Raw genomic sequence first — 27,806 nt, forward strand, 5'->3', positions numbered from 1 at the left:
CCAGTGATTTTTCAATAACAGAATGATACTCGAGCAGTCACATTCATACTTCCTTGTCAATTTCTTTCACCAAATCAACGACACGAACAAATGACGGTGCACGATTATTTACTGTGCGCTTCAAAGGCCAGCATATTTACGGCACGTCAGAAGTGACCTGGAACATTTCAGGAGAGACACAGTGGCCCCTTGTGAAAACAAAAGCAGCTTTCCACTGTTGCACATGGTTTCTACTCACTGGAAGGGCTTCAGAGTAGCTCTTGAGGAGAGTGCGCTATGGTTCGCAGTCAGGCATTTCAAGCGTGGTGTTTAAAAGGTAAATATCAAGGGGGACACTTTCAAGGGGTGTCCCCCCCATATGATTTAAGTCACTGCGTTGCTGTACAGCGGTTCTATACACGTCGCGAATGAACCCGACTGAACCCGACTCGTGTCTGCACAATGCATTATCACACTAGTACCACTTGACCCTTCATTTTAGCTATACCTGCATTTACAGAAGAACACGTGCTGCATTCAACTTCTCTGCGCTTCCACGTGCAGCCCGACGTTGGAATTCCCGGCCGGATAGCGTCGCACGTCTGACAAACACCGATGCATTCCGTCACGCATTGATCGGTTATCTGGCCAATGAAGTGTAAACGTATTGCTACGTAGCTAATTACCCATCAAGAGCTAGACATTCTGCGTACAGAAGACGACAACGAGCACTGGCCTGTCTGTCTGCTGTGGGTGCTGTCCTCCATCTCGATCGATGCTGTGCGCATCAGTGTAAATACACCTGTAAACAGTCATGCCTCGTGTCATTTTACGTAACATCTTTGTGGTGGAGGTGCTGGTTGTTCCCTGTACCCATCACAAAGCTTGTGTCATTGTCATATTTCATGTCATATTTGTCGTTATCGCAGTGTGCTCTCTGTGTTATTGTAACTTTTTTGCAATATTCTATTTCACAGCACCGTAGTGTCGCTTTTTTTTCTCTTTTTTTTCTCCTATGCAAACCATCATACTGTATCACATTTCAGTTTTACTTGACTTCCGTAATATCCGAGCAAGCGCCCTCCTTCCCTTTTCTCTGCTTCATTCAGGTGTTTTTATTCGCTCAATGAGGGCTAATAACGACAGTGGATGCACGCCTATTCAGAAACGCATTTCATTGGAAGCACGTGCGACTCTTCCGCTGCCATCTTGAATTTTGATCCTTGACCGAGGAAGGGCTCCCCCTCCAAATCTCGTCCAATTACCTTTCACCGTAGGGGGGCGCTTGCTCGGGACTTTATGGTACATGACTTTATAGATAATACCCCGTGTGATTATTTCCTTATTAGATGTTTTATCTTTGCTAGTGTTGTTGATTTCTTTTTTGCAGCATAAACTAATTAATTACTTTGTACTGCAATGTCATCTGGCACATGCATATTGTGTTATGAAAGTACTACGGAAGTTCACTTTTTTTTGTACTGCCCCCCTTAGACAATGCCTTAACGTAAGCCTGTAAGGTATTTTTAAATGAATAAATAAATAAAAATAAGGGAGGGCGAAGGCAATACATTGCGCTTCGCCTCGACTTATGCAGGCTGCCTCTGGCACCCCGAACGTGATGTCTTCTGCCTGGTGTTCAAGGACTCGGCACGCATCTACGTGGTCAACGAGGACAGCTCGGAGCTTCAGGAGGTCAAGACCATCACTCCATTTGCTGGGTCAGTGCTGTCGCACATTGGCAGCAGCTCTTTCGTCTTTTTTTTTTAGTCTTCTTTTTGTCTATCGAAGCTGTATATAAAAGAAACGATTGTTGGGCCTGTGCATAACTGTATGAGCAAAGCATCAACTTGGTAAAACACTCTAATGCAGTTGCGCCGAGCAAAAGGCACGAAAGACCAAGGACTTAGTCCTTTGTGCCTTTCACTCAGGGCAACTACATTAAATTAGCACAAATAAAAAAATGCCGGTCTCCTTTCTTGCATTCCTTGACTTTTTTTTTTTATTTGCGCTCATTTATTACAACCAGTGAAGCCGTATGGACTATTTTAAAGTCGGGTTTCGGTGCCACCATATTGGGCCGTTAACCTTGCCGTTTTGTATCTGGAACAGCTAAGCAAACAGTGATGTGGTGTACGTACACGCACGAAATCGGCTGGGTTGGTGCATTCGTGACCTTATCAATTCACGTCGCGATATGCAAAAATAAGAAAAAGTCCGTTGAACAGCCCCAGGTGGTGGCGCCCACGTGTCTGATGTAAGATCGTCTCTATGGCTGGTGGATTTGTCTGTGTGCAAAAACCCTTTGCTCACTTATGTGCCTCCGAATTTGGGCAAGCCCCACTACCTCTCACCACTGGGCCACTAAAAATGAAGATGGGAAAACACGGAGAGTGAACTCAAACGTATGTCCACGAATTAGTTTCAAGTGCACCGAAGAAATGGAAGGGGAGAGGACAGCCCTTCCGGCTCACTTCCACTGTCCTTGGTGCATGTGAAAGTAATTTCTAAACACGAACCAAGTAGCCAAACTTGTTCCCACGTTTAGGCAAACCTCACTGGTCAACTAAACATCAACGAGGAGGGTGGCAAAGCCCACTTAAGATTTCTGGACATGTGATAGCACACACCCCGCAACTGAATCACCCTGCACACCCGTGTGTGTCACTTTTGTGTTGTGAAAAAATCCCTAAGCAGGGGGTGGGTGTTCGAGCCGACATTTCGACAAGTGGACTTGTCTTCTTTCAGGCTGGAACTGATTTCCTTAGCTATCGTGTGTGTATGCTTCGTGCCCTCTCCAGAGTGGGGGTGGGGGAGGGGGGGCGGAAGAGGCTGCCATGATGAACTGTGTGAAAAGTGTAGAAAAAAGGAACAAAAAGCGGGGGGGGGGGGGCTGTATGTACGTTTCGCTGAATGATTGTCAGTGGAATCACGTGGCATTTTAACATAGTAGGTTCGAAATTCCTAGAAGAAGAGCTTAACTCTCGTTGGTTTTTGTTGTGTATGTGCCACATACCGAATAGATTCAAGAGCCCCCTTAGAAACGTTAATTCCTGCTGGCTGGAGTGTATTGAAACGTACACCCCCCACGTTTTTTTGTTCTTTTTTTTTTTCCGCCTTCCTTATGACTCACACAGTTCGTCACGGCGGCCTCTCCCCCACTCTGGAGAGGGCACGAAGCATACACACACGATAGCTAAGGAAATCCGCTCCAGCCTGGAAGAAGACCAGTCCACTTGTCGGCTCGAGCAGCCGCCCCCTGTTTAGGGATTTTTTTCATCGCCGGCTTCCGTCTTCCCCTTCCTGCCGTTTTTTGCTTTTGTGTTGTGTGCTTCACTGGTTGCCATGCAGCTTCACCTAGTGGAATGGCTCCTCAGACTGCATGTTTTGAAACATGTTGCTATATAAGTGGTGACGACTAATCGCCAATGAGTTCGGCAATTCAATCGCAGTCACCACATTCTGATCGGGGCCAAAATGCTCTTGCCAAAATTGAACCACACCCACCAATCGTGGAGTGCCTTGTAATCGTATTGTGGCTTTGGCACGAAACGACAGCCAAGAGTATAATTGCCACAAATCTGTTGATTTTAAGTTATCTTTTTTTGTGCAAATTTTTTTTATGTTCTTTGTTTCATTCAGCCACCTCTAGAAAGTGGCCACAGCATTTAAATTCCAATACAGGTGAGCACAAGAATGCTCGTCTAGTTACTTTTACCTCAAATTTAAGAATCTTTGGTTTTAAAAACTACTCTTATATGCTGGAAGTGCTAAGAAGACAAGGACAAGAAAGTGCACAACACGTGCACTCACTCACAACTGAAAGCTTTGTTGCTTCAAAAGAGAAATGTACACCTAAACCCGACCTAATACCCGCACACGTGCACCGTGGACAAAGCAAAAACGGGGACGGACGTACGCGTATTCATCTTCTGTGTTTTTGCTTTGTCCACGGTGCACGTGTGCTGGTATTAGGTCGGGTTTAGGTGTACATTTCTCTTTTGAAGCAACAAAGCTTTCAGTTGTGAGTGAGTGCACGTGTTGTGCACTTTCTTGTCCTTGTCTTCTTAGCGCTTCTAGTATTATACACTCAAACCTCATTATAACAAAGTCACATCTGCCACGAAAATAACTTCGTTATATCCGAGAATTCGTTATAAACGTTTAATTGTAACACTGTATCTATGACAAGACTATTCTTCATTTACTTCGTTATAACCGATAATTCGTTATATCCGTGTTCGTTATATCGAGGCTTGAGTGTACAAGAATGAACCGTTACTAACTAGCTCGTCTTTCCATTCTGTTTAAAAACTATGTGCAGTTGTTTGTCGCGGTGTTACATGAGAAAATTTCTTGGTGATCCTTTTGAGAAGCTCTGAGCTGTGTTTACTGGTTAATCTGCGTTCACTGTTGCTGGGGAAAATGCAGCGCAAATTCATCCGCCAGTGTTCACCTGCAGCATGTCTCACCAGTTCTGTGAAATCGCACCGTGTCAGTCTTGGTAGAGCAAAATCTCCTTACAAGAGACATCCTACGTTTGCCACACTAGCGACAGTGCATGCAAGAGACATGCTTACGAGAGACAATCTGTCCCCGAGGACAACTCTCTCGCTTTTTGGCAGCAAATTATTCACTATTTAGACAACATAAGCTGCCGTGTGCTGCAATTTTCATTCCCTCGGATTGATTCTGTTCTATTCTGCAGCTAAGAACTGTGCCAAACTTGGTGTCGCTCTCCCGCACCGATTCTATGACCGAGTAACGTGGAGTTGGATCGCAGCTCTGGTCGCTTTGCATGCCAGCAGTGCCTAGGAGCACTTCACAGGCGTTCTGAGCCACGCGAAGCCTTGCAAAGAGGGGCAGGAAGCTGATGCAAGCTGCACTCACTGACACGTTTCTCTCGAGTCTAACGAGGCTCAGTGGGGGCCGTTCTTGCCCACGTGCATTAACTGCTCCGTGCAATTGCTTTCTCTGCCCGATGGCATGGCAAGGCTGATGAGATTTCTTTTTGCCGCCATTTCATCCCACTATTTCCGTCGGGTCGTAGAGGTTGTGTAATCTGTGTGTTGTCGCAGGTCCCGGTTTGTGTGTGGTACCTGGAGCAAAAATGGCAAGAGGCTCATCTTGGCGACGGAGTCAACTCTCATGGTGGGTCTCGGCTAAACTGCAATCTGGTCACCTGCATTTTTTTCATGCAGTAGTAGTATATCAGCTGTGGCACGAATACTTTATTGGCACCCCAGTGCTGAAAAATAAATTGTGGGCTCGGTTTCAACCCATCTCGATGGCAGCGGCATACAAACAAAATTCCGGTTGGCTGTGATTTGGGTGAACATTAATCACAACTGATAGCTGTCAAGGCTAATATGACACCCATCACTATGCACCCCTCGTGACCCCCGGGTTGTCTCGGTATGCACGTGAAGACACCAATTAATTCAGTCAATACGTCAGCCGGTGAAATGTCATCATTCCTTGACAGTCAGTGAGAAAACAAGTGCTTGCACGTGCACGGATATATGTTTCGTGTGTTTAACCAGCTATACTAGGCACATCCAAGTATCTTGTGTTACCTAAAATAGAGCTAATGTTTCACTGATTGATTGATCGGTCAATCGATACTTAATAAATGCCCTGGTTTACGTCTGCATGCCACGACTGTGGTTCAAATTTTATTGTAAAAGCTAAATTTGAATTTCGAGAGATGCCTGTTGAGTTCGCATTAAGTGATATTTAAACCAATGGAAGTGACAAATAAAGGCTCTGAATTTTGGAGGGCTCATTTCTTTGTTTGACAATTTCCCTATAGTGTGGACGAGGGAACGACCGCCGCCGTAGCTCAATTGGTAAGAAGATTGGGCCCGTAATCCGAAGGTTGCAGGTTTAGTCCCTGCCGGCGGCAAGTCGTCCACTTTACTTTCTTCGCGTCTGTATTGCCATGTGCACTCCTTTTTGTATTTCCCTGTAACCAATCCATTACTCATATAGCCACTGCCTATCGCTAACTGCACCCAAATGTCCGGGAAGTTTCCAGATTATTTTAGAATCTTCTGATAGGCCTCAGCGCGCAAATGCGCACAGTTGAGCTTGTTCTGAAACTAGCACAGCCACCAGCGATAAGGCTCGAATGTTCGATGCCACGTGTATAAATGCCGGCACACCTAGCCGCAGATCAGATTATCGACGGCCGACGCCACGTTCGCTGCTATCAGTGTACAGCATGTATTGCTGTAGTTTGAAATTTCATTTCCCAGGCACAGGCTCGCCCAAATAAAGAGTTTCATCTTGAACATGCCAACTGCTGCCTTCGTCAACATCACGACCACGTGACAATATCACAATTGCTACAGTACACTTGAAAAACAGCGCAATGAATGCCTTGGCCTCCTTATCCGCTGGTTTTCATTAAACTGAACGCTCTGTAGCACGATGAAACGAGTGCACGCACTGTGTAGGGTAGCAAACCAGTTTTCCTAAACTGTTTAACACTTCCTTCTCTACTATTTCTTCTCTGCTCGTGAAGCCATCACCTCGTGTTTAAAAAGGAAATGCATGATCGTTGTTCTGTTTTTGTTTCTTGAAAAGCAATCACAATCGCTGCTTGAACTATTGAGGAAAGCAACTGTTAAGCAAATTCCTGCGATAGACACACAACTCAAAAGCACACCTGCCCTCAAGCCAGCTATTCAAAAAAAACAAAAAAGAAGGCAAGGCAATTCACAAGCAAAGTGAAAGGCGATCTACCTAGCACATACTATCCACTTGTCTGACGGTCACAGTGCAAGGGACGATCTCTCTGGCACGACCTGTTTCACGTGAGCACTGTGTCCCGTCTTGATCTGTCGCCGTCCGTGTGCTACTGTTCAGAATTATGCAATACCAACTAGTCCATCGGTCTGTCCTTTTGAGTTCTTCCAGCATGGCTGCGCTCGTTTATTACCTGCCTATGATGAATAAAACTGCAGTGTCACTGATGCAGTGGATACAGCGATCATCGCAGCGTAATGTAATCAGTGTTGTTACATTAGGCTTTGAAAAGACAAGCTTGCGCCATCACATGTGCTGACAACCGTTAATGCATACTTTTGCTCGGCGAGGTGCATGGCCGTGCAGCTTGCAGGGGAGACTTGGTAGCGGGGCTCTTGGTGAGATGGCAGTGGTGATCGAGTGAGAAGTGTGATGGTCATCGCTTTGGTGGCAGCAGCGCGCTTTGTGCACTGGCTGTCTTCTCCCAAACACAGCCAGGACTATGTGTCTTGGACAGCAAAGGCTAGAGGACAGCTTGAGAAAGGAGAGTAGACTGAACTTTGTTTGCAAGTGAGAAAAAAACAGCCAGAGGCATCTCAGTGTTGTTTTGCTACAAGGGGCTTGAAGTGCTCGTAAGTGGGACATCAACAACCATGGGGAATGGCTAAAAGAACGCCAGACTTGACTGCCATGACTGGAGCGCGTGTTTCCCACTGCAAAGCATAGCCGTGTGATGATGATGGTCGTGTCGCATGTCACTCAGTGGGGAAAGTGACCATCACTGCAAGAGCCGGCCATGGCGGCGCATAGTTGGAAATATGAATGATGGCTGTGATTTGCATGCAAATTAATGAGGTCTTAAATGCATGCAGTTCGAAAGAGCTTTACTGGACAGCACCACTTAGCTTAAATTATGGAAAATTTTGAATTATTGAGCAGTGAAATAATGAGTCTTTACTGTATATGTGGCAATAATTTACAGCCTGAAAACACATTATGTGTGGTGCATGAAAAGTTAGAGGCAATGGGCAAGGCAACGAGAAAATGTTTGCAACATGTACGGTGTCCATTTTTGTTATTGCAAAATTGTTGGTGGTAAGTAAGCTGATCCTGAGGTCAGGTTTATTTGTGGCAAGACAGAGACCGTCTTCTTCAAGCCTCTTTTATTAAATTGTTGGCCAAATTTCTGTGGATAGAGTACTTGGCTATTTCAAGCATTGCCACTTGCAGTAATTAAGATGACAAAGAAGTGAATCTATCGTTATACTTGAAACACACTATTCACGTGCATATTTTTTCATTGCAGTTTTACAGCATACCGTGTTCCGATATCGAGCAGACAGAAATGGAGGTCATTCTCGGGCTGGAAAGGCAAGTGCAAAATGGCTGTGTACAACACTCGTGTTTGCAGACCAGGATGGTGAACATAGAAGATGGTTTAGAATAACAGAGAGCTGAGCTAGTTGGTAAGTATTCATTGTAAAAAGACAGGGCGTGCAAACACGGACACAAGAAGGAAGTCAGGACACCACAAACGCCGACTAACAACTGAAGAGACGCACAACGGCTGAAAAGAAAGAAGGCACGAAAACTTATCTGCGCATGCCCATCCAACAGGCGAACCTATCAATCCAGCACGCGTGGCGGTCTACGTGGAAGATAACTGTTAAGGTATTTGATTTCATCTTTATGCAAGTTAATCGACGGTTGGCTCACGCATGCGCTACCACTATTCTCGATATGCCATGCTTCAATCATCAGGCGCGTTTCTTCATTTCTATGCCGGTACAACACTGCGCATTCATCAAATTTTGGCGTGCACTTACAATCTCGACAATGTAAGGATAGATTAGAAGGTGAGCCTCCTGTTAGCGATCTCTTATGTTCTAATAATCTCTGGTTGATGCATCGGCCCGTCTGTCCTACGTAGAAGCAGCCGCAGCTGAAAGGGATCTTATACACCACACTCGTACGGCAATCAATCGTCGGCGTTTGTGGTGTCCTGACTTCCTTCTTGTGTCCGTGTTTGCACGCCCTGTCTTTTTACAATGAATACTTACCAACTAGCTCAGCTCTCTGTTATTCTAAGCTTCATTTCTAGTACTCTGAGCCCTTTCCCGTGTTCCCCTACTTATCTGAACAATCCTGCCTCTTTGGCTTCTTTAATTGCTATTTGCTTGGTCCGTGCTAGAACTTTTTCATGGTTTTCTAAGAATAGAGTTTGCCCAGTTGAAGTTCAACTTTTGTGCGGCTTTCTGCAACCTTCTACCGGACATGCCAGGCGGATATGTGCCATATTGACCGCGGAATCATGGCGTCAAGCGAGATTTTACCAGGAATGCCTCAAGGTCCATTGCTCGACTTCGCGTGACGATCGCCGCCAGAAGCAGATGTACGCCGACTGGATGAGGGTAGCTAACCAGCATGCGGAATTCATATGGAGGGTAAAACTTCGAGAACTTCAACCATGTAAGAGGAAGATTATTTCTACTGTTTCACCGCAAAATAACTTGCTAATCCTTGGAGGAGCTGCCTTAGATGATAGTCACTGCAAGACCCTAGCCTTAGGTCCTAAATACTGTTTTAAGCCGAACCTGAAACCAATAGAAGTTTTAAGTTTACCGCGTACAATCACTAGACTTGTTCCTGAGGAAGAGCGTTCCCACTGCATGTCAGACTGCGTTGCTAGCATCAAGGGCTCTAATATGCATCTCAAGTGTTCTGATCCTATCCGGCCTTTGGTTAATTACTGTGTCGAGAAGAAACTCAGGCCAGTAGTTTCAGATAAGGAAGGGTATTTTGTAATTATGCTGGACAGTTTGTTCTCAGAAAAAGCATTAACAGCCATAGAAAAGAATTTTAGGACGGTAAAACTTAAGCCATCGGTAGTTAGGCAACGTGCTGTCGACCTTTTGTTAAGACATAATCTTGAGAGAATAGCTTGTAATGTCAAGAAGGCTAAATCACTCACTTTAGAATTGTTTTTTTCAGCCAAAACACATAAGAACGAGATTCCGTTTCGAGCAATCGTTTCAGAGCAAGGTACCTGGCAAGTCGCTGTATCTACAGGTTTTCCCGCTCAATTTAATCCAAGCGCCAGCCAAATTAATCTAGGCGCCAGTCAATTTAATCCAGCCGCCACTCAAATTAATCCAGGTGCCATTCATTTTAATCCAAATGCCACTGAAATTAATCCAACCGCCAGCGAATTTAATCCTGACGACATCGTGACTTCAAAGCGACCCAGAATTTTCGGGAACGCGTGGAGTGAATAGCTTCGGAGTGAATTTAAGAGGAAATATTATCAAGATGCGTAGAATAAACAATGAATGAGTCACTAGTGACACAATGTGACTCGCGCGACTTCATCACGCCTATCACCCGCGTACGCACTATTCACACCTTCGACATGTATATCAAAGGAAAGGCCGTCCACACAGTAATAACTTCATACCTATTGCCCAGGCCTATGATCTGATCACTAGTGACTCAGGTGACGTCATCACGCATATCACCCACGCACGCGCTGTCCTAACCTGTCTTCATGCATATCAAACGAAACGTCTTTGAGAGGGTAATAACTTGAACGCTGTCACTCGGCCTAGTGATGTGATCACTAGTGACTCGCGTGACGTCATCACGCATTTGAACCACGCACACGCAGTACAAACCTGTCTTCACACATATCAAACGAAACGTCTTCGAGAGGGCAATAACTTGAACGCCGTCACTTGGCCTAGTGATGTGATCACTAGTGACTCGCGTGACGTCATCACGCATTTGAGCCACGCACACGCAGTACAAACCTGTCTTCACACATATCAAACGAAGCGTCTTTGAGAGGGTAATAACTTGGACGCCGTCACTTGGCCTAGTGACGTGATCACTAGTGACTCGCGTGATGTCATCACGCCTAACACCCACGCACGCGCTGTCCTAACCTGTCTTCATGCATATCAAACGAAACGTCTTTGAGAGGGTAATAACTTGAACGCTGTCACTCGGCCTAGTGATGTGATCACTAGTGACTCGCGTGACGTCATCACGCATTTGAGCCACGCACACGCAGTACAAACCTGTCTTCACACATATCAAACGAAACGTCTTCGAGAGGGTAATAACTTGAACGCCGTCACTTGGCCTAGTGACGTGATCACTAGTGACTCGCGTGACGTCATCACGCCTAACACCCACGCACGCGCTGTCCTAACCTGTCTTCATGCATATCAAACGAAACGTCTTTGAGAGGGTAATAACTTGAACGCCGTCACTCGGCCTAGTGACGTGAGCACTAGTGACTCGCGTGACGTCATCACGCCTGACACCCACGCAAGCACTCTCTAACCTGCATTCATGCATATCAAACGAAACGTCTTCGAGAGGGTAATAACTTGAACGCTGTCACTCGGCCTAGTGACGGGATCACTAGTGACTCGCGTGATGTCATCACGCCTGACATTCACACAAGCACTCTCTAACCTGCCTTCATGCATATCAAACGAAACGTCGTTGAGAGAGTAATAACTTGAAGGCCGTCGCAGGCAGCGTCTCCTAGTAGAAAACTGACTGATCGCGCTGCACAGCCGTTCACCGGCCAACCCGTATATGTAGGCACCGGATCGCGCGTTTCGAATTCAGTCAAGGGCGTCTTCACATGGCTTTCGCTTGACTTGACGCTTTTCTTGACTCGAGTAGATGCGATGGAAGCAACAGTACCTTCAACCAGTAGTGGGGTACAACCCAACATCAGCGTCCCACCACTCGTTGCAGGCAACGCTTCTTCTTCATTCAATAAATAAGAATAATAAAGGCGAAATAACAATTAACCATTTCCAAACCATACTCAATTACGCAATATTCACCCGAAACCGTCACCACTAGGCGACGCATTTACTCCAGCTCGTCGTGTGGGAAGATGTGGGCGGCTTTCTTGTTGCTTCTCGTATTTCGCAGTATGCCTTGGAAACGCGGGCAGCCAGGCCGCACTACAGTGAACGAACAGGCGTTCACCACCAAACAGGCACGCTTATTCCAAGCACACTAACCTATAAGAAACGGCGTGGCGTAGAAGGTAGAAAGAAAGGCACGAGTCAGGCACAGCGTTCAACGGCGCATCAGCAAATGGTCACCTGCAATTAGCAATAGTATGTATCTCAAGTACGAGGACTGCCCTCTATTACAACGGATTTGTTTCACAGGATAACCAGATGAATTATTATTTGAGCCGAAGGAGTGGTTGACAAATCCTTTTGTAGCGTGTTTTGAAACAGGCAGACCGTGCGTCTTATGCTTGATTATGTATATACAGTGTTATGACTTACCTGGCATGTTATCGCAATGCCGAAGCAGAGATGATGCCCGGTTAAAACACCCACCCGACCTTAAGAAACAATCGTTGTTCTTATAACGTCGAGCTTGTTAAATCGGTTATGAAATGGGTGATGAGAGAGAACCGGGGCAAGTCCGTGGAAAAGGAAATGTATCGTTATACAGGCAAAGCAGTTTTCATAAACACGCAGCCGTACTTGTGCTGCTGAGCAGTGTTTCACATATCAAGGCAGTCGAGGGCAGCTTGTACGAAAGTGTAATTGTGCCTATCATAAGCGGCACAGTCCACACGCTGGATGTGCTGCATAGAGTGCCCCGCGGCCTCAACCAGCAGAGCACGGCGATGTTCTTTCTTGGAGATCCCTCCCGGTGTCGTGAGGAGATCATCCCTCCGCTTGCTTAGAAAGCCCTTCACACCTGCCTTGAACTTTGAGAAAAGCTCCTCAATTGGATTGAAGAATGGGCTGTATGGCGGTAGCCACTTGACTGTGTGGTTGCTTGCCGCGAGGACAGCCTGTTCGGCGCGGCGGTGCGCTGGTGCGTTGTAAAACAGGAACACTGCCTGTATTCCCGGTTCCTGCTGAGAAACTTTTCTCGACACTTCTGCGAGAAAGTCGTTGAAGACAGCCCAGTGGACCTTGTCCGCAATTGTCCAATGGACAAGGCCGTTCGCCGACATGCAGGCTATAACATTTACATTCGCCCCCTTTGCGCTAGTTGACAAACGGCACGCTGGAGCACCTCGTTTCGCCCTTCTGAAACTGCGCGAGCACCATACGTTGAAGTTGGTCTCGTCGATGTAGTATCGTGTTAGTGTAGTTCCCTCGCTCTGAAGCCACTGGGCATATCGGCGCCGCAGCTGCTTCACGTTGGCGCGATTTCGAGCTACTGGCCTCTGGGTCAGCAGCTTCACCGAATATCCATGGCCATCGAGAAGCCGATCAATCGTCGACGTGCTCACTTCAATATTAGGCATCTCTTCCTTGAGGGCCCTCTTTATTTGTTCCAGCGTGAAGGATGGATTTTCCTGTACGATTTGTTGCAGGGCGTCCACCACGTCCGGTCCAAACTTCTTCGACGAACCACCACGTGTTTTAGCTGTGTCACGGTCAGTAGCGGCAATAGAACGCACGGTCTTTATATTGATTCCCAGTGTTTCGGAGAGCACTTTTAAATCACCTCCGCGCCTGTGAACATCTATTATCCGGCAACGATCTACAGGGGAAACGCGAGCGTACTTTTTCTTCTGTTCATCAGGTGCCTTCCGCGGCCTTCCGGGGCGTCGAGTGTCTCGGTCTTCCATAGCACCAGTGGTCGCAGCGCAAACTTTCACTTATTCCAAGGCCTGCAAAAGCGCTCACATAACGATGTCACCAGCAGAAACTTGGAACTATGCTGGCTTGTCGCTCGCGTCGCACCACGTCGTCCCGTCGTCTGCGTGAAACAGACTCGGCGAAAACAGCTGCGACACACTGTCGTCTGCTTCAGTTTGATGTAAAACGTATCTTCAATTCACTATTTCGTGTGATTGTCGTCTGCATTGTAGAACGAAAATTGAGAATTGGAAATGCGTTTTAAATGCGACACACTGTCGTCTGCTTCAGTTTGATTTAAAGCAATTGCTTCGAATCATAAATAACCAGCATTATGGTATTCTCGCAGAATGTAAAACGTATTTAAAACGCATTTTCAATTCTCAATTTTCATTCTACAATGCAGACGACAATCACACGAAATAGTGAATTGAAGATACGTTTTACATCAAACTGAAGCAGACGACAGTGTGCTGCAGCGAAAACAGCTGCGACACACTGTCGTCTGCTTCAGTTTGATTTAAAGCAATTGCTTCGAATCATAAATAACCAGCATTATGGTATTCTCGCAGAATGTAAAACGTATTTAAAACGCATTTTCAATTCTCAATTTTCGTTCTACAATGCAGACGACAATCACACGAAATAGTGAATTGAAGATACGTTTTACATCAAACTGAAGCAGACGACAGTGTGCTGCAGCGAAAACAGCTGCGACACACTGTCGTCTGCTTCAGTTTGATTTAAAGCAATTGCTTCGAATCATAAATAACCAGCATTATGGTATTCTCGCAGAATGTGAAACGTATTTAAAACGCATTTTCAATTCTCAATTTTCGTTCTACAATGCAGACGACAATCACACGAAATAGTGAATTGAAGATACGTTTTACATCAAACTGAAGCAGACGACAGTGTGTCGCAGCTGTTTTCGCCGAGTCTGTTTCACGCAGACGACGGGACGACGTGGTGCGACGCGAGCGACAAGCCAGCATAGTTCCAAGTTTCTGCTGGTGACATCGTTATGTGAGCGCTTTTGCAGGCCTTGGAATAAGTGAAAGTTTGCGCTGCGACCACTGGTGCTATGGAAGACCGAGACACTCGACGCCCCGGAAGGCCGCGGAAGGCACCTGATGAACAGAAGAAAAAGTACGCTCGCGTTTCCCCTGTAGATCGTTGCCGGATAATAGATGTTCACAGGCGCGGAGGTGATTTAAAAGTGCTCTCCGAAACACTGGGAATCAATATAAAGACCGTGCGTTCTATTGCCGCTACTGCCCGTGACACAGCTAAAACACGTGGTGGTTCGTCGAAGAAGTTTGGACCGGACGTGGTGGACGCCCTGCAACAAATCGTACAGGAAAATCCATCCTTCACGCTGGAACAAATAAAGAGGGCCCTCAAGGAAGAGATGCCTAATATTGAAGTGAGCACGTCGACGATTGATGGGCTTCTCGATGGCCATGGATATTCGGTGAAGCTGCTGACCCAGAGGCCAGTAGCTCGAAATCGCGCCAACGTGAAGCAGCTGCGGCGCCGATATGCCCAGTGGCTTCAGAGCGAGGGAACTACACTAACACGATACTACATCGACGAGACCAACTTCAACGTATGGTGCTCGCGCAGTTTCGGAAGGGCGAAACGAGGTGCTCCAGCGTGCCGTTTGTCAACTAGCGCAAAGGGGGCGAATGTAAATGTTATAGCCTGCATGTCGGCGAACGGCCTTGTCCATTGGACAATTGCGGACAAGGTCCACTGGGCTGTCTTCAACGACTTTCTCGCAGAAGTGTCGAGAAAAGTTTCTCAGCAGGAACCGGGAATACAGGCAGTGTTCCTGTTTGACAACGCACCAGCGCACCGCCGCGCCGAACAGGCTGTCCTCGCGGCAAGCGACCACACAGTCAAGTGGCTACCGCCATACAGCCCATTCTTCAATCCAATTGAGGAGCTTTTCTCAAAGTTCAAGGCAGGTGTGAAGGGCTTTCTAAGCGAGCGGAGGGATGATCTCCTCACGACACCGGGAGGGATCTCCAAGAAAGAACATCGCCGTGCTCTGCTGGTTGAGGCCGCGGGGCGCTCTATGCAGCACATCCAGCGTGTGGACTGTGCCGCTTATGATAGGCACAATTACACTTTCGTACAAGCTGCCCTCGACTGCCTTGATATGTGAAACACTGCTCAGCAGCACAAGTACGGCTGCGTGTTTATGAAAACTGCTTTGCCTGTATAATGATACATTTCCTTTTCCACGGACTTGCCCCGGTTCTCTCTCATCACCCATTTCATAACCGATTTAACAAGCTCGACGTTATAAGAACAACGATTGTTTCTTAAGGTCGGGTGGGTGTTTTAACCGGGCATCATCTTTGCTTCGGCATTGCGATAACATGCCAGGTAAATCATAACACGGTATATACATAATCAAGCATAAGACGCACGGTCTGCCTGTTTCAAAACATGCTACAAAAGGATTTGTCAACCACTCCTTCGGCTCAAATAATAATTCATCTGGTTATCCTGTGAAACAAATCCGTTGTAATAGAGGGCAGTCCTCGTACTTGAGATACATACTATTGCTAATTGCAGGTGACCATTTGCTGATGCGCCGTTGAACGCTGTGCCTGACTCGTGCCTTTCTTTCTACCTTCTACGCCACGCCGTTTCTTATAGGTTAGTGTGCTTGGAATAAGCGTGCCTGTTTGGTGGTGAACGCCTGTTCGTTCACTGTAGTGTGGCCTGGCTGCCCGCGTTTCCAAGGCATACTGCGAAATACGAGAAGCAACAAGAAAGCCGCCCACATCTTCCCACACGACGAGCTGGAGTAAATGCGTCGCATAGTGGTGACGGTTTCGGGTGAATGTTGCGTAATTGAGTATGGTTTGGAAATGGTTAATTGTTATTTCGCCTTTATTATTCCTATTTATTGAATGAAGAAGAAGCGTTGCCTTCAACGAGTGGTGGGACGCTGATGTTGGGTTGTACCCCACTACTGGCTGAAGGTACTGTTGCTTCCATCGCATCTACTCGAGTCAAGAAAAGCGTCAAGTCAAGCGAAAGCCATGTGAAGACGCCCTTGACTGAATTCGAAACGCGCGATCCGGTGCCTACATATACGGATTGGCCGGTGAACGGCTGTGCAGCGCGATCAGTCAGTTTTCTACTAGGAGACGCTGCCTGCGACGGCCTTCAAGTTATTACTCTCTCAACGACGTTTCGTTTGATATGCATGAAGGCAGGTTAGAGAGTGCTTGCGTGAATGTCAGGCGTGATGACATCACGCGAGTCACTAGTGATCCCGTCACTAGGCCGAGTGACCGCGTTCAAGTTATTACCCTCTCGAAGACGTTTCGTTTGATATGCATGAAGGCAGGTTAGAGAGTGCCTGCGTGGGTGTTAGGCGTGATGACGTCACGTGAGTCACTAGTGATCCCGTCACTAGGCCGAGTGACAGCGTTCAAGTTATTACCCTCTCGAAGACGTTTCGTTTGATATGCATGAATGCAGGTTAGAGAGTGCTTACGTGGGTGTCAGGCGTGATGACGTCACGCGAGTCACTAGTGCTCACGTCACTAGGCCGAGTGACGGCGTTCAAGTTATTACCCTCTCAACGACGTTTCGTTTGATATGCATGAAGACAGGTTTGTACTGCGTGTGCGTGGCTCAAATGCGTGATGACGTCACGCGAGCCACTAGTGATCACATCACTAGGCCGAGTGACAGCGTTCAAGTTATTACCCTCTCAAAGACGTTTCGTTTGATATGCATGAAGACAGGTTAGGACAGCGCGTGCGTGGGTGTTAGGCGTGATGACGTCACGCGAGTCACTAGTGATCACGTCACTAGGCCAAGTGACGGCGTTCAAGTTATTACCCTCTCAAAGACGTTTCGTTTGATATGTATGAAGACAGGTTTGTACTGCGTGTGCATGGCTCAAGTGCGTGATGACGTCACGCGAGTCACTAGTGATCACATCACTAGGCCGAGTGACAGCGTTCAAGTTATTACCCTCTCAAAGACGTTTCGTTTGATATGCATGAAGACAGGTTAGGACAGCGCGTGCGTGGGTGTCAGGCGTGATGACGTCACGCGAGTCACTAGTGCTCACGTCACTAGGCCGAGTGACGGCGTTCAAGTTATTACCCTCTCAAAGACGTTTCGTTTAATATGCATGAAGACAGGTTTGTACTGCGTGTGTGTGGCTCAAATGCGTGATGACGTCACGCGAGTCACTAGTGATCACATCACTAGGCCGAGTGACAGCGTTCAAGTTATTACCCTCTCAAAGACGTTTCGTTTGATATGCATGAAGACAGGTTAGGACAGCGCGTGCGTGGGTGTTAGGCGTGATGACGTCACGCGAGTCACTAGTGATCACGTCACTAGGCCAAGTGACGGCGTTCAAGTTATTACCCTCTCAAAGACGTTTCGTTTGATATGTGTGAAGACAGGTTTGTACTGCGTGTGCGTGGCTCAAATGCGTGATGACGTCACGCGAGTCACTAGTGATCACATCACGAGGCCAAGTGACGTCGTTTAAGTTATTACCCTCTCAGCGACGTTTCGTTTGATATGCATGAAGACCGGTTTGTACTGCGTGTGCGTGGCTCAAATGCGTGATGACGTCACGCGAGTCACTAGTGATCACATCACTAGGCCGAGTGACAGCGTTCAAGTTATTACCCTCTCAAAGACGTTTCGTTTGATATGCATGAAGACAGGTTAGGACAGCGCGTGCGTGGGTGTTAGGCGTGATGCAGTCACGCGAGTCACTAGTGATCACGTCACTAGGCCAAGTGACGGCGTTCAAGTTATTACCCTCTCAAAGACGTTTCGTTTGTTATGTATGAAGACAGGTTTGTACTGCGTGTGCGTGTCTCAAATGCGTGATGACGTCACGCGAGTCACTAGTGATCACGTCACTAGGCCGAGTGACGGCGTTCAAGTTATTACCCTCTCAAAGACGTTTCGTTTGATATGCATGAAGGCAGGTTAGAGAGTGCTTGCGTGGGTGTTAGGCGTGATGACGTCACGCGAGTCACTAGTGATCACATCACTAGGCCAAGTGACAGGGTTCAAGTCATTACTCTCTCAAAGACGTTTCATTTGATATGCATGACGGAAGGTTAAGACAGCGCGTGCGTGGGTGATATGCGTGATGACGTCACCTGAGTCACTAGTGATCAGATCATAGGCCTGGGCAATAGGTATGAAGTTATTACTGTGTGGACGGCCTTTCCTTTGATATACATGTCGAAGGTGTGAATAGTGCGTACGCGGGTGATAGGCGTGATGAAGTCGCGCGAGTCACATTGTGTCACTAGTGACTCATTCATTGTTTATTCTACGCATCTTGATAATATTTCCTCTTAAATTCACTCCGAAGCTATTCACTCCACGCGTTCCCGAAAATTCTGGGTCGCTTTGAAGTCACGATGTCGTCAGGATTAAATTCGCTGGCGTCTGGATTAAATCGGCTGGCGGTTGGATTAATTTCAGTGGCACTTGGATTAAAATGAATGGCACCTGGATTAATTTGAGTGGCGGCTGGATTAAATTGACTGGCGCCTAGATTAATTTGGCTGGCGCTTGGATTAAATTGAGCGGGAAAACCTGTAGTTATTTGCAGAACTGCTTAACCTCTTTGAGTTTTTCAGACCCTTTTCGTATGCGTAATTCTCAGGCGCTAGTTCAGTTCCTCTCAGAGGAGAACCCCGGCTGTTGTAAGGCCTTTAGTATGGATATTGAAGACCTGTATTATTCTTTGCCGCATGAGGACTTGTTAAAATGTGTTAATGAATGTATTAACGAACAAGAGCACCAGACGGTTTTCACCGAAAAATGTGGTGTTTCTACCGGGGCATTTCTAGAAATCCTTTCCATGTATTTAAAGTCGACGCTGGTAGGTTGGAAGGAAGGCGTTTATGTGCAGAAATCAGGGATATGTATTGGGTCTAAAGTTGCTCCGGTTCTTAGTGATTTATACCTTAGCAAGATTGACAATCTTTTGGAAGGCACCTTAGGTAATTCGGTTATTAAGGTTTTTCGTTATGTGGACGATTACTTGATTTTTTGTAGTGGTGAGGACTTTGAAAACGTGGTAACTTCCGTGAGCGAAAAATTTGAATTAAATGGAGGTGGGCTGAGCTTCACTAAAGAGGTGCCTCAGAATAATGGAATACAATTTCTAGACATTTCCTTAACGTTCCAGAAGAACCACGTGTGCTGGCAGTATTCTCCTAGATCTTCGAAACCGCTGTTAAATTTTTCGTCGAAGCACTCGAAGGTTGTAAAAAACGGCATCGCCATGTCTTGCCTTAAGTCAGCCCTCACCAAGTCGTGTGAGCACAAAATGAGTGATAGCTTCAACGCACAGGTTACACGTCTTTTAGATGTAGGGTATCCTCGTGATGCAGTGGCCACGGTCGCTGAACGTTTAAAGAAGTCTATTGTGTTAAGTCCGAGCATGGTTGCAGAAAGCGATAGGAAGAAACGTGTCGTAGGTATACCGTACATTCATCGCGTATCTCACAGGCTAAAGAAAGTAGGAACTAGATACGGCGTTAATGTTGTTTTCACGGCTGCCAATAAGCTAGGTAAGATTTGTGCCGCTGTGCAGAGGAAGAATGAGCGAGTAAAAGACAAGAAGCGGACCGATAATTGTTTCGTAAAACACACCAACAAATTCATTGATTGCCGTACGAGTGTGGTGTATAAGATCCCTTTCAGCTGCGGCCGCTTCTACGTAGGACAGACGGGCCGATGCATCAACCAGAGATTATTAGAACATAAGAGATCGCTAACAGGAGGCTCACCTTCTAATCTATCTTTACATTGTCGAGATTGTAAGTGCACGCCAAAATTTGATGAATGCGCAGTGTTGTACCGGCATAGAAATGAAGAAACGCGCCTGATGATTGAAGCATGGCATATCGAGAATAGTGGTAGCGCATGCGTGAGCCAACCGTCGATTAACTTGCATAAAGATGAAATCAAATACCTTAACAGTTATCTTCCACGTAGACCGCCACGCGTGCTGGATTGATAGGTTCGCCTGTTGGATGGGCATGCGCAGATAAGTTTTCGTGCCTTCTTTCTTTTCAGCCGTTGTGCGTCTCTTCAGTTGTTAGTCGGCGTTTGTGGTGTCCTGACTTCCTTCTTGTGTCCGTGTTTGCACGCCCTGTCTTTTTACAATGAATAGAAGATGGCTGCAGGAGGCGCTGCTCAATGGTCACGAGAGTATTCTTGCCTTAAGTGCAGCAGCTACTTGGTAGGCATCCAAGAAGAAGCATTTCGTTTCTTCCTCTCTAAGCAACGGCTGGCTCGCTTCCACTACTACCTGTAGCCTGAACAATGGACGCACATTCATCAAACACTCTTGACAATGTAAGGACAGGCTAGATGGAGAGCCTCGACCCCTTATGGCAAAATTTCTTTCGCACTTGAGTAAAATGAGAGGATCTGGTGGTGGGTACGTGTAGCCACTGTCGTTTATTTCGCAAGTACTGGCTTCCATGTTTCACGGTCATCACTGAGAAATGCGACAGGAGCGCTTTCTTTTTCACCAAGCTTTACTCTGCGGCTCTCTTCTACAGTGCACGTTGTACCTTCGTGTTCTGTAAACCGATATAATAAAATAAGCATCACAGATGTTACCCAAGTAATATTTAAGTGCTTGGAAAAAAAAAAAAGGGCAATGCGTCAGCATCACATAGCATCCTGCCACCTGAATTGCAAAGGGTCTTTTCCACTTTTAGATGTGTTGTTACTAGGCTGGTGCGAGTAGCATATTTTAGGCTCCAAGTGAATTCAAAGCGAATAGTGATTTGGTCGAGTAATTTCGAATCAAATTCGAATAGTGTATATCACATATTATAAAGAAAAGTGAGCATATTTGTCATGACCCAACTAACCTGCACAATATTTTTTTTAAATTGAAACAAGGCATGTGGAAATTTCATTCTTTCTGGCTCAAAGGAACTGGAAGCAACTTTGAATAGTAGCAGGATTTCAATTTTGGTAGAATGCAAGTGATAACCTGTAAAATACCTTACATTTTAAAATTTACGACACTTAGGGCATATAAGCCGGTACAACAAGCTTTTAAACTTAAAAAATGATGAATCAGCGTGAGGGTAATATGTTCACTTACGGGGGTCGACATGGCACTTAAAAATTGTTTTTTATTTCTTGATCGATCGTGATGAACTTTATAATTTTGTGTATATTTGTGTGCGTGCCGATTTCAGCTATGCAATTATTTTTGTAGTAACTACAATGAGTAGTTTTTAAAATGCAAGATATTCCATGTGCCTTTTGGGGAGCAAGATTCTTTCTAAACTGAGAGATTTACAAAGTAAATCAGCGTATCACAGTAACCTAGAAACAAAACTGAGTGCAGTGCTACAACAAAAATGGATGTTCTAAACCCATGAGAACAAATGTTACAGTGTGTTGAAGATTCGCCAATGAAATCCCAGCTTGAAATTGACGCACTCGTAAATGCTTAACATACCATAACTTTTGTGCAAATGGGTTTAGAACAACAATTTTTGTTGCACTGCACACTGTTCTGATTCCAGATTATTGTGATATGCTGATTTACTTTGTAACTCTCAGTTTAGAAAAAATCTGGCTCCCCAAAGGGCACATGGAATATCTAATCAGGGTTCGTAGCGGTCCTTAAATGTCCTTGAATTTTGTCAATACATTTTTGTTGAGCCAGTTTTTAGCAGTTGCTTTTTAAATAGGTATGTGTGAATAATCGAACATATATTACAGTTGTCAAATTCGCTGTTTACCACGTGCAACCTGCATAAAGATGGTTTCACTGCACCATGAGACTGCTCTGCCGTGAAACCATCTTGTCAGGGGAAAACCGTACCAGCGCGAAGGCACACTCCTGCACTTGAGTAATTTTTTTTATTAGCCTCTTATATTGCCTAAGTATAAGCAATTTTTTAAGTTTTTTTCCACGTGTAATTTGCAGCCTACTACTATTCAAGTCCTGCTGCTGTTCGAATTCACCTCAAAGTTATTCGACACTAATTTCCAGTCACTTTGAGCCTAGCAAGTTACATTGGCACGAGCCTACTTTTGAACAAAGGGTTGACGAGGCTTTTATTTTGTGGCAGTGGAGAGGGGAGGGTGCCCGACTTATTTGTACATGTGTGTGTGCATATCTACTCATCAGGTGAACGTGTTCGTGGCCGAGTTTGGTACTTGCTATGCCACATAATTGGCCCTCGAAATGACGCTAAGTTGGAAGTGCTGCCCATGTTTGTGTTTCTTTCGTGCATTTTTGAGTTATATTAGCAGCAGTTATGTCATATATATATTTATATAAGTTGAAAAATTTCTAAGGCTGCCAATGCACATTTTGTGTTTGTGTGTTGTGAACGCACATGCAGTACGTCCATATTGTGAGCTGAATCAGTTTAAGCAAACTAGCAGAAGAATACTGAAACCTGCGGAAAGCAGTGTAATTGTGATGTTGTATTTCAGGATCGTCACGCCGCAGAGCGTGTGACGCGTTGCAGATGGAGGAGACGGTGGCTGATTGTACAAACCACACGACAATTATATTTGGGCGCCCACACACACGAAATACATAAGGTGAAAACGTACATCGTCCCACGTGGCGGTGCTAGTCCGGGAAGTGGCGGGCTGCTAGCATCCTGGCGGTGACGTAGTCGTGCGTGGTCGGGCGTGGTAGCGACGTCGCAGCAGCAAGGGTCATGGGGCGAGTGGGTGACTCACCACACGGTACACGGTAGCCGCCATTGTCGGTAGCACCCCGGGTCTCTTTGGCACCAGGCGAAGATCCTGCGACGCTCGCCGTCCTGGCGGTTGAACGATGCCCTGTAGGGTGAACCACGCGCGTATATGCGGGTTCCCCGACAGCAGCAGGCCACGTAACAGCTCTTGCAAGGTGAAGAACTTGAGACGCTCGTTGTCCCGAAGACAGGCCTCTGCGCGCGCGTCGATGCGGGTTCGGTTGACCTCCGGCCCGTTCTGCCCGCCTTCCAAGACTGAGCCCTTTTTCTTCTCCTCTGAAGCACGAGCTGTTTCTTCCTCCGCTTCTAGCGATCGGCCGCTCTGTCGTCTGCTCTCGCTGGCTCGCCTTTACGTGCTTCTTCACAGTAATGCCATAAGACCTGCAGTGAACAAAATAGGAGCGGAGAAAGAGACTGTGAAAGCTCCTTCAGTTAGCTATCGATTGCAAAAAAGTGCCTGCTTTGGCCTGTGTGCAATGAAAGAGGTGCTTCATGCTCTAAAAGCTTGCATTTCCTTTTTCTACGATCTCAACAAGTGTCGTTTCAAGTCCTTGAAAATTCTTCGTTAGGTGCTTGAAAGTCCTTACAAACCCTTGAATTCTTTTCTTCAAAGTTGCTATGAACCCTGATCTTGTATTTTAAAAACTACTCATTAAACTAGAAAAATAATTGCATATTTGAAATTAGCACACAAATATGCATAAACTCACCAAGTTTCATCAAAATCGATCAAGAAATAAAAAAACTTTTAAGAGCAGTGCCCCCCCTTAACATTGAAGTGGGGCTTTGCGGCAGTGGCGATTTTTCCTGGAAAGGTGTATTCACGCTGCAGCACCTCTCCACTGCAGTGAAACCACCTTTACAGGGGTTTACATGGGGAATAATGTGCACCTATTCGTTCATTTCCAATAACTTAAATTCGAATCGAAGCGAATTCGAATACTGTAATATTTCTTCGAATATTCGCACAAGCCTAGTTGTTACAGAATGCTCACCTTGTTTAGGTATTCGTTATCGACAGCAGTGAAGCCGTTAGCTGATGACCAAGTTCTGAGGCACGTTTGTTTGCCGCAGCGCGGATTTACCAGATGAATATATTTACCCTTGCGTGCTGCCTGGACGGAGTGTCATCTCGAAGGGCACCCAAGTCCAGCAAAGCAGTGCAGGCATCTTTGTGAAGGCTCTCCACTGGTGTCCCAACAGTTGCCATACACCAGCCTTTGCCAGCAGGCCCGTTTCGTGGACAAAGAGGCTTCGGTAGCTCCGTGAACAGTCAATCACGCCCAAGGACAAGCCAAATCATATTCTCTGCAGTGATAAATTTAACTCGAAAAGCTTTTTTCGAGACGTTTGATTAAACTCTGCGCCATTCAAGGACAAGCGGTGTGCAGAAGAATGGGGGGAGAACAACTGTGTGATGAGTATTGGACTGTAACTGTTGGACTTAGAGACGTCGAAACCGAAAGCACATGAAGTGCATCAGAGCAAGGAAAAAGAAGAGCGCGCAAACAAAATGCTGGCAAGGCGGAAAGAGGAAGACCAAGTGGCTGGCCCTTTGGAACGTCCAAGGGAAGACGTGCGTTGCTTTCTGTTCGAGGTGGCCTCAAGGCAGTTGGGTTCCGGACCCGAGCCAGCAGACTCGATGGCAACCTCTTCGACCCGCCTGCTGTACCACTTGGCTGTGGTAATGGTCTCCCGGGTGCACTCGGCAAGCTCTCCATCGACCCGTTGACCGAGTCTCCGGGAAGCACCGGTCCTCTTCGCTCCTGCCCTACCGACGCCTACATCACCGACGTCTACCTCTACCAGAACTGTGAGAGGAACTTTGCTAATTTTGCAGGACTTTAATTTTTGTAGTCAAATTTGGACTCTTATTTATTCTTTCTGTATAGATTCCGTTTTTTTCCCTTTCTTCATTGTACTTTCTTTCTTTAACTTATTTTTAGAAATAATCAAGGAATGTTTTTCCACCACACGGTTTCGTTGACTGTCAGTGAAACAATTATTTCAGTGACAGTATTTAACGTTCGAACCTAACACACGACAAACTGCCACTAGCAAAGCATTTAGAACATTGACAGTGGCACACACCAATGCTTTTTTGCCAAGCAACGAGAATGTATGGGAGGTGTGCCTCAGGGTGTGAGTGCAGGTTAACACTGTTCTTTCGGGGCACCTGCAAGGCACTTTTGCGATGTAATTGATCTCGAACGGCCCACGGGCTGAGAAGAGGTCTGCAATTCCTTGCTGGTGCTCCATTTAGAATTGACCACATGAAACATCAGCACCGTCGTTTAGTGTGGCTGTTGGACTCAAATTATCGGTGATTCCCACATGCTCATGGTCTTCCCACATTATGGACCGTCCGGGACGCCTGCCACATGGTAATGCAGGCCTGGGTTGGCAAACTGACTCATGAGTCGACTCACCTAGACTAACGCAGACTCATATCGAGCCATGAATCTGAGTGAGTTGGGGTGATTAATATTTTGGTGAGTCTGAGTGAGTTCGGCTGAGAATAACTTTGGTGAGTCTGAGTTCGAGTGAGCCCTAAACGCAAAATATATTTCTTGAGCGAGTCTGAGTGACCTCCACTTTTTTTGCCGACCTATGAACGCAGAATAGCATGCTCATCAGCTGTGAGGATGACTGTTGCACAAATATCTTTTTAATGGCTTTTCTATAATGTGTGGTGAACTTTGGGGCCCCAACAGCATTGATAAATGTCAACAATAAAGAAAGAAGTGGCGAGACTCACCACTTTGGCAGCACTTTTATTGCAAAGCGATCAATATCGGTGGCTTGGAATGTCTCGTCTTGGCTTTGACGACCGGTGGGTTCCGTGGAGGTGAACAAAGCCCCCATGGTGGTGATCTCGTGGCGTGACACATTCAAGAGGAGCTCCGTTTCTGGGCCACATAAGTTAGCAGCGAGCAGTGCCGTGTGCATCCCGGGATGCTGGGTCGTCAAACGTGTTCGGTTGCCGTGGTGCCACCTAATGGTTTGGCCATCTCACATATCATCGGGCTTTGTGCCTTGAATCACACCAATGCCACCGAAATGTTACATAGACAACACTGGTCGTTATCTTTGACGATGATAATGACAGGCTCCATCTCGTCATCCTGTTCTCCTCTCCTGAGCTCATGCTTCACTGCACCATAAAAATACTCAGCAAGAGAGACGTAAAAGAATTAGAGGACCCACGAGCTTGCTTTCTGGATGGCACGAAATGTTCTTGAAGGTAATTTCGAATTGTGTGAGTTTTGACTCGAATCAATCCAGACGACAAGCTGGTTACAATAAATTGCAGCCACGTGATGAGGCATGTAATTTGGAAATCTGCTGAGCACAACAAACCCTTTAATATGGCTTTGAGGCCACAAAAAGGCATTCGACTCAATAGAAACAGGAGACAATGCATCATCAAAGAGTGCTCAAAAAGGTATGTGGATACCATAGCCAATATTTGCAAAGGCTCCATGGCTACCCTGCTTCTCTACCAGATAAGTGCGGCACATGACAGGACGGTCAGAGAGATGGCCAGTGTTGTAGCCGAGGACACTGAGGCACGAAGTGGAATCAGTTTGCACAAAGATTATTGCTGCTGCACAAATTTCTCCTCCTTTGGGGCCACTTTCGGTGTATGCTTGTCTGTGCGTCTATATTGTCACCAGGTATGGAGGCTTTATTGAGAAAAGCAGAGGTGCGGCACTCGAAGACACAGAGAACATCGTCTTTCTCGCTGTATCGTGCTGCGTCTCTCGAGAGGATCGGTCCTCGTCGCCAGCACATACCTGTACACCTACACGGACGCGGCAATATTAGGCTCAATAAAACTTGCTGCTGGGCGAGTTGGTTCATACTTGCAAGGAAAGAATATTGATGCGCACACACATAAAAACATGGACTCAGGAGACAAGGACGAGCGCAAACTTTCAACTAACTTTATTTTTTTCGTCGTCAACAATATATGCCATCAGTCACGTGGTCACAACGCTAATCGCTTTTCACTGTCAGATCACAACAAGCCACGCAAGAATCTCTTTTCACCATGCAATAAGGAAACAGTAGGCTGGCTAACACACGCGTTTCCTCTAGTTGAGATAAAATAGGCTTCCAAAAGTTCCCGTGCGGTGCTATCTTGGCTTCGGCCCAAAACTCTGATCGCTCGGAAATTCGGTGCGCACATGCAATGTCGGACATGCGCTGGTAAATGCGCGTGCTCTTTATTAATTATGGTCAATTCATGCTCCCTCGCACGAACGTTGATGCACCTTCCGGTCTGCCCGACATAAGAATTTCCACATGAAAGCGGAATCTCATAGACGACACCAACCGCGCAGGCTACATAAGGCATTTCGTGCTTCATGCCACACACTCCAGGACTCTTCTTAGCCGAAGAAATTTTCGGGCAGAGCTTTGCCAGCTTGCGCGGGGCTGAAAAAACCATCGGCACATCGTGCCTGCTCGCAACCTTCTTCAGATTGTGGGAAGTGCGGTGAATGTAGGGCAACACTACAGGGCGGCCCCTGGATTGCGGCCCTGGTGTCTTACCGGAATGGGGGGCTTTTGACTCTCGCAGGAGAGCCTCTGCGACTGCCGCAACGAGCGTGCAAGGGTATCCGGCTTCCAAGACTCGCCGTACTTGATTTCTAAAACT

General features: G+C 46.5%; 1 protein-coding gene across 1 annotated transcript in view; it reads left to right on the top strand.

Annotated features, from left to right (window-relative positions):
- The window catches only part of LOC119395565 (WD repeat and coiled-coil-containing protein), a 253,218-nt gene that overhangs the window by 32,042 nt on the left and 193,370 nt on the right, over positions 1–27,806 (top strand). The window contains exons 4-6 of the mRNA XM_037662540.2: positions 1,577–1,700; positions 5,058–5,130; positions 8,036–8,100. Coding sequence (XP_037518468.1) covers positions 1,577–1,700; positions 5,058–5,130; positions 8,036–8,100 — 262 coding nt within the window. The remainder of the gene's footprint in view (positions 1–1,576; positions 1,701–5,057; positions 5,131–8,035; positions 8,101–27,806) is intronic.

The sequence above is a fragment of the Rhipicephalus sanguineus genome, chromosome 6 (genome assembly GCF_013339695.2).
Source record: "Rhipicephalus sanguineus isolate Rsan-2018 chromosome 6, BIME_Rsan_1.4, whole genome shotgun sequence".
In the NCBI taxonomy this organism is placed as follows: Eukaryota; Metazoa; Arthropoda; class Arachnida; order Ixodida; family Ixodidae; genus Rhipicephalus; species Rhipicephalus sanguineus.